This window comes from Rhinolophus hipposideros (genome assembly GCF_964194185.1).
Source record: "Rhinolophus hipposideros genome assembly, chromosome: 8".
Classification (NCBI taxonomy): Eukaryota; Metazoa; Chordata; class Mammalia; order Chiroptera; family Rhinolophidae; genus Rhinolophus; species Rhinolophus hipposideros.
Genome location: NC_138054.1, coordinates 80,172,903 through 80,190,047, shown reverse-complemented (window position 1 = coordinate 80,190,047; position 17,145 = coordinate 80,172,903). Strand labels below are relative to the sequence as shown.

Here is a 17,145-nt window from a genome sequence, read left to right as displayed (position 1 = left end):
CCTCCATGCTCCTGGTTTGCGTGGTCAAAGTGGTATTGCAGGCATATTTGTGCTCTAGCCTGCAGGAAGGGTGAGAGAGAGAAGACCCATGGCAGTGACCTACCTTTAAGCAAGGTAGGCAGAAGTGGCACCTGTCACTTTTGCACACATTCCATTGGAAGGAGATTTGTCACGTGGCCTCACCGAGCCACAAAGGAGGTTGGGAGGTGTAATCTTTCCCAGCCTAACTCTATCACAATGGAAGGTGGGGAGACAGACTTCAGTGGACATCTGGCAGTTTCCACAGGAGCTTTCTTTGAACCTTCAGCCCATTCCAGTCTAACTCCAACAAAACTCTTCTCCCTAAGCTCACTTTAATAATTCTTTCTGTGACCCCACATGTCACCCTCCATCTTCTGTCCAACTTTCTTTTGTGGCAAAAACAATCGCCAGACAATTCAGTCTCACCACCTCCTCCCCATTCCCTCTTCAGTCTACTTCTGTTAGGTTTCCTCTCTACCAAGACCTCTGTCCTCAGGGTCACCTGAAACCTCGGTGTGGCTGGGTCCAGGAGACACTTCCCAGCCTCATTCTCCAACCAAGGGCCTTAGGAGATTTTTAAGGACCATATGGTACCAGTGAGTTGAGAGTTTGTGGTTGGCTCTGTGAATGTACCCTCATTCACTCAACAACCCTTGCCAAGCCCCCGCTCTGAGTGTGATCTGAGCCTTGTTCAAGGAAGAGCGAAGGGAGGCCAGGCGCCAGCCTGTCTTTCTGATGCCAAGCGGGGCCCACACCGTGAGTGCTCAGAGGATCCAGGGGTAGAAGTTCAGGAAGACTTCGTGTAGGAGGCAGGATATGACTTGCAATTTAAAGGCCCAATAGAATTTTGGAGGGAGCAATGTAAAGAAATGGAATTTGAGAAGGGGGAAGGGCATGCAGGAGGAAATGGAAGGAGAGAGGGCAACCAGCTGGTTGAGGGGTGCTTTCCGTACATGACCTCACTGCCTCCCCCTAGTCTCCTTGAACAGGAGGCATTTGTGTCTCCATTTTACAGATGATGCTCAGAGAAGTTGAGTCACAAAGCAGGAAGGATTAAGAGGCATTAACTAGGTCTAATGGACTCCTGTGCTTGGGTAAAATCCAGGGTATGTCCAAGGAACATTGAGTGCGACCTTGGGTCTGACTGGGCGTGTGAGTGTATTTGTGAGAATGCATAGGTGTGTCGTATATGTTTGGGTGACTGTGTGTTTGTGATTGCATGTGACGGTGGTGTGTGGCTTCTTATGGATACATGCATTCATGAGAATGGGTGTGTCTGAATCAGAGAGCGTGCATGTGAGCGTGAGTTTGTATGTCTGAATGTGGTCTGCCTGTCTGTGTATTTGTGCCTGAGAAGGAGTGTGGTTTTGTTTGTGAATGTTTGTGGTGTTGCTGTGGCTGGGAGGGCATGTGTCTAAGCATGTGCCTGCAGTTTTTACAGAGCCATGGGTGCATTTAAGTCCCACTCAGATTGGGGTCCGGATTGAGTTGACTCACGGTGGGCAATCTGAGAGAACCTCAAAAGCCAGCAGCTATTGGCAGAGACACCTAAAAGATTGTGAAGCCTCAGCTGTGAGTCCCTCCAGCTTGACAAAGCCCTGAGGTAGGGAAGTCCAGGCTCCCAGTGGGAGTGAGGGGATGGAACTCTTTTCAACTGGGAGAAGCTAGAAATTCCCCAGAGCCCCTGAAGTTCTTTCCCTGGCTGTGGGGGCCTCCCCTGCATCCATTTGGGAGCCCTGAGAGTGGAACTGCCTACTCAAGAAGCCTCAGCGTTTTAGCAATAAGGATGGAGTCTGTGCTGCTGGGATGTATCCCTCCTGTCTGGAGCTGGAGGTTCCCAGAGAATAGAGATGGTAGAGTGGAAGTGAGGTGCTTTCAGAGAGGAGGGTGCTAGGGGAGTCCTCAGGATTGAAAGACTGAAGCAGTGAGAAACAAGCACTGGATTAGGAGCAGGGGACCTGAATTTGAGTCCCAGCCTTGCCATTCATTTGCTGGGTGACCGTAGTGTATTAGTCAGCTGTTGCTGCCATACTGCTGTGTAACAAAACCACCTCAAAATTCAATGGTTGACAACAATAAACATTCTCTCACTAATTAGTCTATAGGTCAGTGAGGTTTTAGCTAATATGCGCAGGCTGTCTGTGCCGGGCAGGACTCCAGAACGTGGGCTGGATTCAATCTGTTCCATATGTCTCCTCCTGCTTCTTGGACCAGCAGTCACCCAGGCTTATTTCTCTCGTGGTAAATGGTGGGAACACAAGTGGCCTGGCCAAGCCATACCACACAAACCCTTACCTTGCTTGTGCCGCAGTAACCCACAGTAAATGAGCCCTGCAGTTACTTGGCAAAGGTGTGTGTACCTAATCCTGTAACAGAGGAAGAGCTGAGATAACTGACCCAACCTATGACACTCGCGAACATCACGTCCTGCCTCTGGGCCTCAATTTCCCCACCAAATTGTGCATCAGAACTATATGAGAGCTTTTCAGAACACAGGTTCTGGACCCCACCCCAGAACTGCTGAATCAGAACCCCAGGAGTAAGCCCTGAGAATCTGCATTTTTATCAAGTGGCTCCAGTGTTTCCTATCATCAGATAAGTTTGGAAAACTCAGGTTTAAGTGAATCTAAGCCCCTATAAGCCCTCCAAGCCCCTGAGGCTTTCTGGATCATAGCCACCCCGCCCCCTCCTCTCTGTTCCAAGCCCCTGGACAAGCCCCACCCACTCATAGATGCCCAAAGTCCATCTGGGGACTGTGCAGCCATACCACACCCTCACCTCATTATCCCGCTTTCCAGGAAATGTAGGCCCAGAGAAGTGGAGTCCTTTATGCTAAATCCCACTACTAAATGGCCTCACCTAGGATTTAAACTCAGAACCATGTGACTCCCAGTCTATACTGGATAAGACACAGTTCCTGCCCTTGTGGATTTATATCCTGGAGAGGAAGATGAGACATGGACAGAATAGACATACAAGATGGCATGAGTGAGGGCCCAAGGAGGGGTCAAGGAGGTGAGGGAGATCACAGGCAGGAGGGATCATTTCCTCTGGCTGAATGGGAGAAAGGCATGCCATGGAAGGCTTCCTGGAAGAGGAGGCATTTGAGCTTGGCTTTGAAGAATAGAGAGGCTCTAACAAGCAGAGATGGAACCATGCAGGGAAAGAGGTGTCCTAGGAGAGGAGGAAAGTATAGGAGGAAGGATGGAAGGAGAGTTCTCCTTTCTGTTCCTCCTAAATACCAGGCTCCTCTGTCACAGGGTCTTTGCACACGCTGTTCCCTCTGCCCAGAATGCTTTCTCTCCACACCCCCTCACTTCCTTCAGGCCTTAGCTCATCTTCATTGACCTTCCTGACTTGGTCATATGCCCCCCAGCACCGTGGCCCTCAAGTGCCCGTGGTTGAGTTTTTGCCTCATGTCGTTGATCATTTTCTTCCCATCTAGCTCCCCTACCATCACCACTCGGTGGTACATGATGGTCTGCTTTTCCTCAACATGGTTTTCCTGGCACCTAGACAGGGCCACACCACAGTGAATGGTCAGTGAACATTTGCAGCAGGGCTCAGAGAAGCGTGAAGTGAAGTGGGGTGTGGAGAAGTATGACAAGACTGGAAAACAAGGCTGGGGACTTGATTTCCAGACAAATGCATTCAGTGGTTGGTTTTAATCAGACCCTAAAATTCAATATATAAATATCTAGCTCACTGCCTTAAAAGGAAAAAGTATTTCTTTTGGGCAAGTGACTGGGTCTTGCTTGCAATCCCCTGGCATTCACCAGGGCCAGAGTTATCTTCTGACCATAAAGCCGTCATGCTGCCTTCAAACCACCCTTCAGCATTCCAGAATGCCTTTCTGCCCCATATTCATGAGCCCTCACAGGACCTCCCGAGGAAGGAGGCCAGGCTAGACTGTGTACCCTCACTTGAAGGATGAGGCAACAGGTCTTGGGAGAGATCAAGCATGTACTCAGGCTCACTCCGCTGGGAAGGGGCAGACCCAGGATTCAGTCTGGCTCTCCAGGGTCTGCGGCCCTCGACACAAACCAGACCAGAAAGGGATGGGAGGGAGATGAACAAGCCTCAGGGTGGGCATCGGAGGAGAGCCTCCCCGAGGAGGTGGCGTTTCAGCTGAGAGCCGACTGACAGACAAGGCAGAGACAGCCACGCAGAACGGGGGTGTCTGCGGCGTGTCCATAATGTGGGGCTCGTCCTCAGGGCTACATTGTCTTTGGCCACTTGCCAGGGCTGCACGGATTACAATCTCACCCCGAGCAAGCTCTGAGCAGCTGCACCTCTGCCTGGTTCCAGAGCAGGTGGAAAAGGGTAGAAAGGGTCTGGCATTTGGCATCAGGCCGACCAACCTGGCTTTGACTCAAACCTGGCTGCTCACCGGCACGTAGCTGTGGACAAGTCACTTAGCCCGCGTCTGATTACTTCCTCCTCGCGGGTTTCATCACCCCCTCCTTGCAGGACTGTTGTGAGGCTTTGAGCTCATGTTATCAAGGTGCCTCACAGACTGCTGGATACAGGCAGGCTCTCCAAAAAGCAGAGATCATTCTCCATTCACTCTCATCATGACAATAGCTCACGTTTACCAGGTGCTTACTATGTGCCAGATACCATTCCAAGTCCTTCATGATGAATGTTCACAACAACGCTATGAAGTCCATCCTATTAATTAGCCTGTCCTTTGGGTAAGGGAAGCGAGGCGTGGAGAATTCAGGGACTTGCCTGTGGTCATCAGTCAATGGCAGAGCCTGAATGATTCCGTCACTGCATACGTGGAGTCTAGTACTGGCCAGACCCAACCCTCTGCAGAGGTCAGGTGAGCAGTTACATGGGTCCGTCTACACCACAGCCTGGCTGGTCGAATGCAGACTTTGGGGCCACCTGTACTGAACAGTAGATTGACCACTTAGGAAGCTCCCCCATTATCATGTCTAGTGGGTCATGTGGGAGAAGACGTGTCAACGATGGGCTTGGCAAACTTGGCCCTCATCCAACACGGCCCCTTCCAAGCAGTGTGACCAGGCTTTAACAGGAGGCCTCGCTTCTCTGAGCCTCAGGGTCCCCATCTTCAAGATGGGTACTTACCTATCATTCCAGCTTTGCCAGATGGTTGCCAGATTAGCAGTAATGTGGACAAAGCACCTAGGATATCGTCGGTGGACATAGTTGGTGGACAATTCATGGCTTACATACAATAGCTGGACTTAAATGAAATCAGAAGGTGTGTTCATTTCCTATTGCTGCTATAACAAAATACCGCAAACTTAGCAACTTAGAAGGACGCACAGTTCTTACTCTTACAGTTGCGCAGGTCCGCAGTCTAGTCCTGACCTAGGCTGTGTTCCTTTCTGAGGCTCTAAGGCATGACCATTTCCTTACTCATTCAGGTGCGAGCAGAATTCAGTTCCATGTGGTTGTAGGAGGGAGGTCTCTTTCCTGGCTGGCTGTCAGCTGGGAGCTCTGTTTAGCTCCCAGGAGCCTCTCTGTCCTTGCGCGTGGCCTCCTGCCACTCAGAAGCAGCAACACGGCATCAAATGCTCCTCGCACTCCGGCTCTCTGGTCTCTGACCCTCAGATGGGAAAGGTTCCCCTCTTTTAAGGACTCCAGAGATTAGATTGGGTCTACCTGGATAATCCAGGATAATCTCCTCATCTCAAGAGCCATAACCTTCATCACATCTGTAAAGTCCCTTTTGCCATGTAAGGTAGCATAGCCACCGATTCCGGGATTAGGGTGTGGACATCTTTGGGGGCCATTGTTCTGCCTATCACAGAAGGGAACATAAGTCAAATTAAAACCCCATCAGCATTGGCAGGGACCTTGGAGTTCACCCAGTGCAAACACCTCCTTTTATAGAAGGGGGGGAACTGACGCCCAGAGAGGTTCCTAAGTGGCAGCTGCCCAGGCAGAGCCAGTCTCCAACAGCCTGGCCAGGTGACACCACTCCACATGGCTTTCTCGTAGAAAGACTTTAAACTTCCCGAAGCCCTTTCTACCACACTGTTCTGTGATCCTCCCGCCCTCCTGGGGGGCAGGCACACAGTGGCTCAGTCTCTAGAACTGGCATGCGCATGTACTCACTTACTTCTGTCCCTGGGGGCGTAGAGGATCAGAGAGAAGCTGGCCAAGAGAGCCCCTGAGGAGGCCCATGCCCGGGGAAAGAAAGAGAGAGAGGGAGAGGGAGAGGGCACTTCCCTCCCCTAGCCAAGCCCTCTGAACGCTTGCTTCGTCCTCTTTGATCCTCCTAAGCATTCTGCAGGGAAGACATCGCTGGCCTAGAGTATCAGTTAAGATTGGGTTTGGCTGCATGTAACAGAAAGAAAAATAACAGATAGCCGCTGCCACAGTAATGCTGTTTAACAATCAACCACAAAACCAATGGCGTAAAAGCAAGAAGCACTCTGCCTTGTCTAGCTCAAGAGTCTCAGGGTGGGCTGGATGGGTCTTGGCGGGGAGCATTCACATGTTTGCGCTCCATCTCCTCGGGGTCACTCAGCAGCTCTTTTGTCAGTGCTTTATTGCATGTTTGGGGTTGACTGCTGTCAGCTGGTTAGGAGTGGCCCTGGCTGGGACAACTGGGGCAATAATCTGCTCCATGTATCTCGGCCTCCAGCGGGTTGGCCTGGGCATGTTCTCGAGCAATCAATCCCAGGGAACCAAGACAGCCAGCAGATACATGCAGAGGGCTTGTTCAAGCCTTTACTTATATTATGTTTGCTTATATCCCATTGGCCAAAGCAAGTCACATGGCCAAGCCCAGAGTCAGAGACAGAGGGGACTACACAAGTTATAAGGCAAAGAGAGTAGATATAGGAAGGTGATTAATACAACCCATCTACCATAGTGGCTTAGACAAAGTGGAGGTTTGTTTTTCTTATGCATAAAGGATGTCTCCAGATAGGAGTAAGGGCAACTCCATGGAACCATCAGGGATCCGTGGTCTTCAGCACATACCTTCTTGTCCTTATAGGCCAATATGGCTGCAAGAGCTTCGGCTATCACTTCCAAGTCCCAAGTGGCAGGAGGGAAGGAGACTGAGAAGGGTAGGACTCCTCCCTTTTAAGGAGACTTCCTTGAAGTCCCACACTTCAGCTCATTTCATAGGCAAGCACATTGTAGTATGGCCATGTCTCGCTGCCAGAGTTTGGGAAAATGTAGTCTTTTATTTGGGCACAAGCTATCTAGCTAAGAACCAGGGTTTTGTTAATCTGAGAAAGAAAGTGCATATTTGGTAGGCAGTGAGTAGTGTCTGCCACAAACCATTGTAGAGGTGAGGAACCTGGGCTCAGCGAGAGAAGCACCTTGCCTGAGGTCACACAGTCACCTGAGCCTAGGAGAGCTAGGATCTGAAGCCTGAATGCTGCCTGTTCTCCCCTGCACCACCACCGCCGCCGCCATTCAAGAGCCTCTGCTGAGCATTCAGCTACTCAGAGTGCTGTGTGAGAGTCTGAGTGGCCCAGACAGCTACACGTGACTGACGTCCTCTGACCCCTTCCTCTGGGCCAAGCCCTGTACTAAACACTTTACATGCAGGTCTTCTTCAACCTCCCTCCCAACATTCCTGCCATTGTCCCCACTCTACAGAGGAGAAACTGAAGCACAGAGGGGTGAGGTAGGTTGTCTAGGCCACCTGATTTGAGGCCCAAGCTATTACCTTGCTAGCCCAGGTGCTGCGTCCCTTCAGGGCGACCACAGGTGGGATCAAGGCAGTTCGGCAGCTCACTGGGAGATGGGCGATTAGAGGTTTCCACAGCACCAAGCCCAAGCAAGGCCGGGCCTCTGCCTGCTCAAATCCCACTCACGGATAGGGCTAGGTCATCAGGGAGAGAAAACAACCAACCTGGTCCCAACCTGATCCTGATCCCAGCCCTGCCGCCTGTGAGCTGAGGCACCTTGGGCAAGAGACTTGATCTGCCTCACTTTCCTCATCTGTAAAATGGAGGTGCTTAACCCCCACTCCGCCTGATTGTGTGGCAACCAGCAGGTGCTGCTGAATCTATGCTGAATCAAAGAAGAATGAATGAGCAAATGAACAGTCTAATTGCCACCCTAGCCAGGAGCTTTTCTCAGGTTCAAAGAAAAACAATAACATCTCCTGGACCTGTTTTTGTTTGTTTGTTTGTTTTGCTTTGTTTTTAAAAATATGGTCCATAGGTCCCAAAAGACATTAATAACTATTATATGGGGGGGAAAAGGGTTCTGAGGCCAAATGAGACCTAGACTGCCAGGTTAAACCAGGTTAACTGGGTTTCTCCCAGGACTGCAGGACTTCTCAGAGCCTTGAATAAAGAAGTGTGAGTCTCACAAGTGTGAGATCCTAGAACTCTGTGTATCTCAAACTCTTTTGGCCAGAGAACACCTTTTCTTCATTGCAAAAGTGCCACTCTTGCCCCAGTTCTCAGCTTTTCCTTTTTTTTCTGTCCCACACAACTCTCTAAGAGCCTTGGTCCAATCAGAAAGAAACAAAGGCCCATTTTCCGGAAGAGTTTTATTTGTGGAAATTCTTCTTGTGAGAGTTCTGGTCAGGTCACCTAGAATTGCAGTCAGATCCTCGGGAGTTAACTGCATTGCTATGAGTTTAAGAGATGAAAGCTCGAAACAGCTATTCCATTATCAACCGGAAATTCTAGGAGTCCTGTCTGGGGTAAAGTATTCCTACTGCAGACCCTGAAAAACACAAGCACAATAATAAACAATTGTAGTATTGCAGGTCAGCTCATCGGCAAAAGGCCCCTTGTTACAGCAGCAGGTCAAATTGCAGGGATCTGAGGGAGAGCGAATTATTAGTGACTGTCATACAAGCCACCCTGGTTACTGACTGGGGCCATTGCTCCAGGGTCCAGCCCCCCAGAGTTAGTGGACTCAGCCAGGTTCCTGAAGGGGCTAGAAAAGGTGAGAATCCTCCCTCCCTCCCTCCCTTCCTCCCTCCCTCCCTTCCTCCTCTCTTTCCTTCCTTCCTTCCTTCCTTCCATCCTTCCATTCTCTTTTCTTCCTCCCTTCTTTCCTTCTTTTCTTCCTTCCTTTTTCCTTCCTTCCTTCCATCCTTCACCCTCCTTTCTTTTCTTCCTTCCTTCCTTCCTTCCTTCCTTCCTTCCTTCCTTCCTTTCTTCCTTCCTTCCTCCAATAAATATCAATCAAGCCACACACTGTTCCGGGCACTGAAGATAAAAGACTAAATAAAAGAGACAAGTTCAGTGCCCTCAGATAGTGTTAGTGCTATAAAGGAAGACAGGGCATGAGATAGGAAGTGATTGGAGGGGAGAAGGTGGTCAGGGAGGGCCTCTCTGAGGAGGCGGCGGTTTAACTGAGACCTGAATGAAAAGGAGGAGCTGGCCCTGGAAGATTTGGGGGAAGAGGTTACCTGGCAGAAACACCATAGGGCCAAGATCCTGATAAAGAAATGACCTTGGTATGACTGGGAACAGAAAGGCCAGTGCCTGGGAGCGAGGGGACGCGTGGAAGGAGGTGGCAGGCACCGGGCAGGTGGGCCTTGCGGGCCGAGTGCAGCATCTGCGTTTTACTCCAGATGCAGTGGGAAGCCACGGAGCGCTGTCCATGGGAGTGAGGCTGTAGGGAGTTAGCGGGATCTGAGAGGCTGGGGCTGGAGCCTTAGACTGCCCAACGCCCAGCGACTTCTCCCCACTCCTTCTAAACTTCGATTGCTGGAAGGGGAAAGGCCAAGAACAGGGGTCTCCTTCCTTTCTCAGAGCGCAGGGCTGTGGAGCCGAAGCTGAGCAGGGCCCCCTTGCAGTAGCCAGGGTCACAGGCTGCGGACTTCATGCCTGTCAAAGTATCCCAGTCCCAGACGGCCATTAGAGACCACCTGGGTCCGGCACACACGGAAGGCTGCTTCCCCGAGTCAGGGCTAATGAGGGGACTGGATGTTCCCCCAGGGCTCACCGGGGGCAGCGGGGCCCCTGACCACCTGCTCCAGCCAAGTAGGCCCCGCCTGGCCAGCCTCCTCCTTTCCTTCTCCGCCACAAGCCTCTTTTGTGCTTGCTCCCTGGGGCTCCATCTCCTTGTAGGGGTCACGGGGCATCACTGACCCCATCCCCCTGCCGGCGTGCCCGGCTGGTAATTGAAAATACCAGAATTCCCTGAAGACCAACTTACAGGGAAACCTGACACCCCGGGGTGGGCAGCGGACTGCTGGAGGGATGGGAGAACATCCAGCTGTTCTTTTCTCCACTGTTAATCCCCCTGGATTCCAGGAGAAAGGCCAGCCCTGCTTGGCGGCCCCCTGGCCTGCCTTGATCATCTTCCCAGCAATGCCGCCTCCTTGCCACACCCAGGGATACGGGACTTACAGGATCAGAGCCGGGTTAGCTGCCTGTAACCCAAGCCTGCCAGCTAAGCCCCCCAGGCCGAGACCCCCATGGCCGTGTGGGACCTGCCTCCACCAACAGCTGAGCTCCCAGAGCCGGGGCGGCCTGGGTGGGTGGGGGATGAGGTGAGTCAGCGAGAGCTGGGTAGGGTTAGCTTTGCAGCAACAGGATGGGATCTGAACCAGGGTGTCCTCAGAGGCCCTCTGAGGTCCACTGGTTTCCAGACCTCCCTGGTCAGCCTGCATCAGCCACAGCCACTGGAGGGGAACTGATATGTTGGACCTAGGTGGGCCTGGGCTCAAATCCCAGCTCCACTGCCTGCTAACTGTGTGAATTTGGGCAAGTTATTCATACCTCAGTGCCTCCGTTTCCTCATCTATCACATGGGTGTACTAATAATACCACGGGGTTGCCATGTAACGTGTAAGTGTAAAGTGTACGATGTGATTTTTAATACATTGCAAAATGATCACCACAATAAGGTTAGTTAATATCTTCACACCCTCACATAATTACCCTTTTTTGTGTGGTGATAACGTGTAAGATCTACTCTCTTAACTTTCAAATCTGCAGTACGACCTTGTTAGTAATAGTCACCATGCTGCACATTATGTCTCGAGAACTTAGTCATCTCGGAGCTGGGGTTTGTACCCTTTTACCAACATCTCTCCATCTCCCCTCCCCACAGTCCCTGGCACCATTCTGCTCTCTTGAAACAGTCCTAATAATACCTCCCTCCGGATGGAGCCAGCCACCATGCCCAAATCTTTACAAGCATTTCTCCTTTCATACTTATGGCATCTTGCCAGGTAAGGGGCCCCATTTGACAGGTGTGGAAACCAAGGCTCCAAGAGAACTTGCTCAGGGTCACAACACTGGGGAGTGGAGGAATGGGGAGTTGCTTGCAGGTCTGTCTGATTCCACCCTCTGGGCCCCCAACACTGAGCTAGACTTTCTGGGGGCTGGATTGGAATAGTCCTCACATGAGTGTTCTATAGTTCTAAGCAGGAAGCACCGGGTGTGTGAGAGTACACAGTGGTGGCTTAGTAAGAATACACCTCACCTGTCCTGTGGGCTCAGTGCATGTCTGATGCTCCACAAACACAACAACCGGGCAATGGCAGCACGCCCCACCCACCCCTCCCCACCTTGGTGAGGGAGCCCAACATTCCAGGGAGCCCTGGATACAACCTTCCAGCCCCTCAAACCAGAATTATCCTCAGATACTTGGAAGCAGAAGCAGGATTATGCCCCCACCCCCACCCCCCGTTCTCTGGTAGCTGAGTTAAAAACACCCTCATAGACTTCTCAGAGTGCACACAGACCTCATTGGTCACGGCCCTGGGGCGTGGCTGAGAGGGGCTGAGAAGCTGCAGGGAGGCCAGGAGTGGTGCTTCCGGAGCCAGCAGGAAGGGTAAAACCCCTGTCACGATCTTTGAGATTGGCCCAGGTCTGTGAAATGCCAGGATCCTGGCTTATCTTGTTTTCAGTGGGGAGCTGACTTGGACAGGCAGGAGAGAGGGTCAGACAGCCCAGGCCTCACAGAGGCATCCAAGAGAACAGAGCGCTCAGTCCACACGAAACGGGCCCTGGAGGTGGGGCTGGAGACAAGGTCAGGGAATAAGGGGACAGAAAGTAGGAAGGCTCTGAGGGCAAGCAAGGAGCATAGCTGGGGCTGAATAACTGGGCCCAGGCCTAGCTCAGCTCCTCACTAGCTGTGTGACCTTGGGGAAGTCATCGTGCCTCCCTGAACCTCAGTTTCCTCTTCTGCAAATTGTGGATATTAACCCCCAGCCCACACTGTTGTTGAGAGGATCAAACGAGATGACACAGGTCAGCTGCTCGGTGCACAATAGCAAGTGCCCAGTGACACCTGTGGACGCCCACAGCCCTGACCACATGCCAGGTGCCACGCCGAGCACTTGATGCCATTTCACTCATTTGCTCCTCACAGCAGGCCCCGAGGTACGTTCTTGTTGGGCCCATTTTATAGAGAGGAAACTGAGGTACCAATAGGGCTCAAGCAATTATCTTCATTCACTTCCGGTGAACATTTACCTAGAACCAATGCTGTGTGGATGAAGAACCTGAGATGCCTGGTTCAAGGCCTAGCCTCCCTCTGCCTTGCTACGTGACCCTTGAGCAGGTTACTGAGCAGCAAGAAGCCTCAGCTTCCCTATCTGTAAAGTGGGGGTGTTAATAGCTCCCAGTTCACAGGGCAGTTGTAAGAATTCTTTGTTACGCCTGTGTTAATAGGTGCAGAGAGCCTGGAACAGTGGTGGGCAGAGAGTAAGGGCTCCATGAGGGTTCGGTGAGTGGCTTTGTCATTACTATTACGTGCGTACACGCTGCCCTTAAAGCCCCTTCAAATGACGTCATGGAGCATGAGGTAGCCTCCGACAAGGAGCTTTACTCCGCTTCTCAGCTTCCCCATCTGCAGAAGGGGCTCAAAGATGTCTGCTACACAGCTCAGTTGAGGATTAAATGGGTTAATTCAGCTCAAGGGCAGAGCACAGTGCCCAGCATGAAGTAGGTGCTCAATAAACAGTGGTTTGTGGGGCCCCTCCTTCGGATTGGGTCCTCTTGATACCCTGAGAGGGAACAAGGAAGATAGAATCTTCTGGTTTGACTAAGGAGGAAACTGCAGAGAGCCAGGTCCCTGATCTTCCCAAGAGGCCGCTTGCTGCCCCTGGCAGGGCAAGGAGCCGAGCTGAGGGTCAGGCAGGCCTCCCTTGGGGTGCACAAAGAACAGAGCCTTGTCAGGGACCCCTGGACCAGGGTCCAAGTCTTTCTGGCGGGGGTTGCAACTCTGTGTGGGCTGTCTTCAGCCAATTTTCCACGGTTCCTTGAAGTGCTAACAGGAAGCACTCAGGGACCACGTTGGCCCCTGAGCTGATCCAACTCCAGGCCAAGGGCTAGGTGGGAAACACAGGCAGGGAGCATTTGAGCTGTAAGACCTCAGAGATCTGGTGCAAGCAATGAAGCCGGGGTGAGGGTGTGGGGGGCACTTGCCTAAGGTCACACAGCCAGTTAGTAGCAGGCCAGAGAGCAGAGCCTGGGTCTTCTGACCAATAGACTGTTCGCTCCACCCTGGGAACAAACGGACAGAAACAGAACAAGAAGCAGGTTTTGGTGGGATTTGGTGGAGAGAAAGGTCAGCCTCAGCCTATGGATACTTGTGTCGGTCAAAACAGGGCATCTGCTTGTCGCAGACCTGCCCAGGAGCCCAGAGAGACTGCAGTAGGCACTGCCTTCACCCTGATGAGACCTTAGCCCCTCCTGTGATCATGAAAACCTCATGCCCAGAGAGGCAAGGGAGCTGTCCCCCGTCACGCCATAGGGAGAGTCAGGAGTCCATCCCTGGCCAGTCCAACTTGTGGGATGAACACTGCTCTGGACAGCGTCAGACCTGAATTCAAATCTTACCTCCCCCACTGATGGACTGTGTGATCTCAGGAAGCCCTTTGCCCCTCTGAGCTTCGGTGTCTTCACCTGGTGGGGCTCATGCTGCCCCCTCACTGACAGTCAACTCAGGAAATGCATGTGTAAAGGGTCCAGGGCCGTGCCTGACACAGAGTAAGTACTTTGTGCAGCTTTGTTCCATTTGAGAAGAAGGCAAAAAACACAGGCCGGGGTATAATGTCAAATAAGGAATCAGGAAAGGGCTGCGTGCCATGAACTCACTGTGTGATTTTAGGCGGCCCGCAGCCCCTCTGTGGACCTCAGTTTCTATATCTGTAAAATGAGGGGATGGGACCAAATTATTTCTAAGAGTCCTTCCAGCATGGAACACAGCCTCCCCTGACTTCTGGTTTCCTTCATCTAACCACCCTCCATGAGGGCACAAGCGACACCAGGGGAGGGATGGATTTAATTGATTTTATTGAGGTAAAATTCACATAACATCCAATTAAACCATTTTAACATGTATAATTCAGTGGCATTTAGTACATTCACAATCTTGTGCAATTACTACCTCTATCTAGTGCCAAAACATTTTCATTACCCCAGAGAAAACCCCATATCCAATGTTCCCCCTTCCCCCCCTACCCCCAGCCCCTGGCAACCACCAATCTGCTTACTATCACATGTTGTATGATCCCATTTATATGAAATATTCAGAATTTGTCTATTCTGAATATTTCATATAAATGGGATCATACAATATGTGATCTTTTGTGTCTTTAACTTGTTAGCATATTTTTGAGATGGACATTTGGGTTGTTCCCACCTTTTGGCTATTGTGAATAATGCTGCTATAAATATTCGTGTACAAGTATATGAGTACCTGTTTTGGGGTATATAATTAGGAATGGAAGTGCTGGGTCCTATGTTTAACTTTTTAAAGAACCACCAAACTGTTTTCCATGGATTTACTTTTACCTATTTATTTTGGGGGTCAGTTTTATTCACTACTGTATCCCTGGCACCTAGTGGGCACTTAATGCAAATTTGTTGAAGGAATGAATCTCCCACCTTCTCTGCTTCCCTCTCCCAGAGCCCCATCACCTTGACCAGGGTCTGGATGTCCCCTGGTCTAGTAGACTATAAGCTGCAAGAGAGAATGATTGACATTTCATGCATCCCACTCGAGACCAGGACAGAGAAGGGGCCCATTGCATCTCCCTTGACTTGATGAGGCTTGAGCTTCTGCAGGGATGGCCTGAGTTGTCGGTATCTGTAATCTGAAGGTGCCCCATGCGAGCAGCACCTGTGCTCCTACGTGAGTCCCTCTGCACCTGTCGGCTCCCCAGGCTGTGTAACCTTGGCTAGATGCTTTCCCTCTCTGGTCTCACAGCTCTCTCTGGGCCCCTGTGAGATCAGGCCGGAAGCTGCACCCTCTCACACCTGCCCTGACCTCTGATCTCTCTTCCAGCTCCATCAGCTGTGTCCATAATGCACCAGGTGAGCCGCACGGTGGACAGCATAACCCTGTCGTGGTCCCAGCCCGACCAGCCCAATGGCGTCATTCTGGACTATGAGCTACAGTACTACGAGAAGGTACCTGTCTCCTGGCACTCTTCCCATCCCCACCTCCCTAAGGTCCCCTCCTGGGCTGGGGCTTGGGGTTCTACGGTCTGGCCAGATGAGTCGCGCTGGTGAAGCAGAAGGAGCACTGGCCTCAGAGTCAGGCCACCTGGCTCGTGTTCTGGCTTCACTCTTCCTTGGCTAGGAGACCTCAGGCATCGGGTGTCTTGACCTCTCGGAGCCTTACTTTTCTGGTCCAGCAATGTCAGTAAAATGTGATGGTCACAGCCCTTTCCCCACCAAGACCCCTTCATCTTGACTTCAGTGGATCTGATGTTCTGAAAGAGCTGGTTTTCAAAACAGCTCCATTTATTAAGCAATTATTAGTCATTCACCCATTCTAAAACAGAGGAGAGCTTCTGTACAAGGTAAGAGGGTGGCGCTTCCTCCCATGTCCTCCTGGTTCCAACTAAAATGCTTGTTTTCCTTTGCCTGAGTGCTCTTTGCATGGGAGACAGTGGTTTCTCTTTAAGCTTTTAAATCAGACCCTTATAACTCCCTCAGGGATGTCTAGGAGCCAGGGACCCAGAATTGGAAGACACTGGTGTAGCAGAAAAAGCACTGGACTAGGAGTGAGAGGCCTTAGGTTCAAATCCCAGCTCCATCCGTAACCGGCTGTGTGAGCTTAGGCAGGCATCCTTCTCTTTCTGAGCTTCAGTTTCCTCCTGTGTCAAGGGCAAATGAGAGCACCTCTCATGGAGGCTGTGTGGGTCAAAGAGAAAGAGCAGGTATCGTGCCCAGCATGGGGCCTGGCCCTCAGCAGAGGTGAGTGTGCTTTCCTTTCCTCCCACTTCTGCCCTGCCTGCTGCAATGTGCAAGGGCTACACGACGAATGACCAGGTGAGCTCAGCACATCTGAATATGGAACCTTGTAAAGTGCAGGGCCCAGAAGTGGACACAGCAGCTGAACATCAGAGGCCCAGAAAACTCTCTCTTTTGACTGGTGTCTTTTCTTACCTGCTCCCTGAGGCACCAAATAGCCACAAAGTCTGCAGGAAAAGATTTGCTAGGCGCTCATTCAGACTGAGGTGTGAATGACTATGAGACGGCTTTAGTTGAGGCCAAGCCCACTGGGAACCCTAATGACTGAGGAAGAGAGGTGGGGACAGTTCCAGCCAGCCCTGCTGGAGCCCCGCCTTCGGAGGCCCAGCCCAGCCCTCTCACTGTTAAATGCTGGATCAGCCAAACTCCGGTGAGTCTCAGGTTCATCAAACACGTCTCCAGCCTCACCCAGCTGGTTTAGGATTGTTCGTTTCCTTGCTCATCCTCTCCTCTTGGCAATGCATTCGAGAGGCCAGGGACCACATCTACCACTTTCACCACCTTCTCCCCAGCACCCAGTGCCTGGCATCAAGGAAACACTTGATAAGTGTTGGTTGAATGAATAAGTGATAAATCCCTTCCCGTGGCCTATTCTTCAAAGGTGGAGAGACCTTGCCTTATCTTTACTGTGTCCCCCACCTGGCGCACAGTAGGTGCTCAAGAGGTGTTGTTGGATAGCCTGAGCTGGGATGATGTGAGGAGCATGGCTCCGGGCATCCCAAGTAGCCAGACCAGCTGCTCCCAGGCCCAGGAAGCCCCAGGCCCTACAGGAGTCGACATGTCCACCCCGTCTGGCGGGAACAGCTTAACAACTCAGAATTCAAAAAGGGGGGGAAAAAACTAATTAAGAAGCTTTATGATTAAATGAAACTGAAAGTGTTTGTCCCCAAAGACAGGAGCGGAAATGAGGAATCCCGGCGCGTGGCCTGTCCACGTCCCA

General features: G+C 51.6%; 1 protein-coding gene across 3 annotated transcripts in view; it reads left to right on the top strand.

The window, feature by feature from the left end:
- EPHB2 (EPH receptor B2) overlaps positions 1-17,145 on the top strand; it is a 187,901-nt gene that overhangs the window by 140,452 nt on the left and 30,304 nt on the right. For all 3 annotated transcript variants that reach the window (XM_081055028.1, XM_081055026.1, XM_081055027.1), the window contains exon 6: positions 15,232-15,356. In XM_081055028.1, coding sequence (XP_080911154.1) covers positions 15,232-15,356 — 125 coding nt within the window. The remainder of the gene's footprint in view (positions 1-15,231; positions 15,357-17,145) is intronic.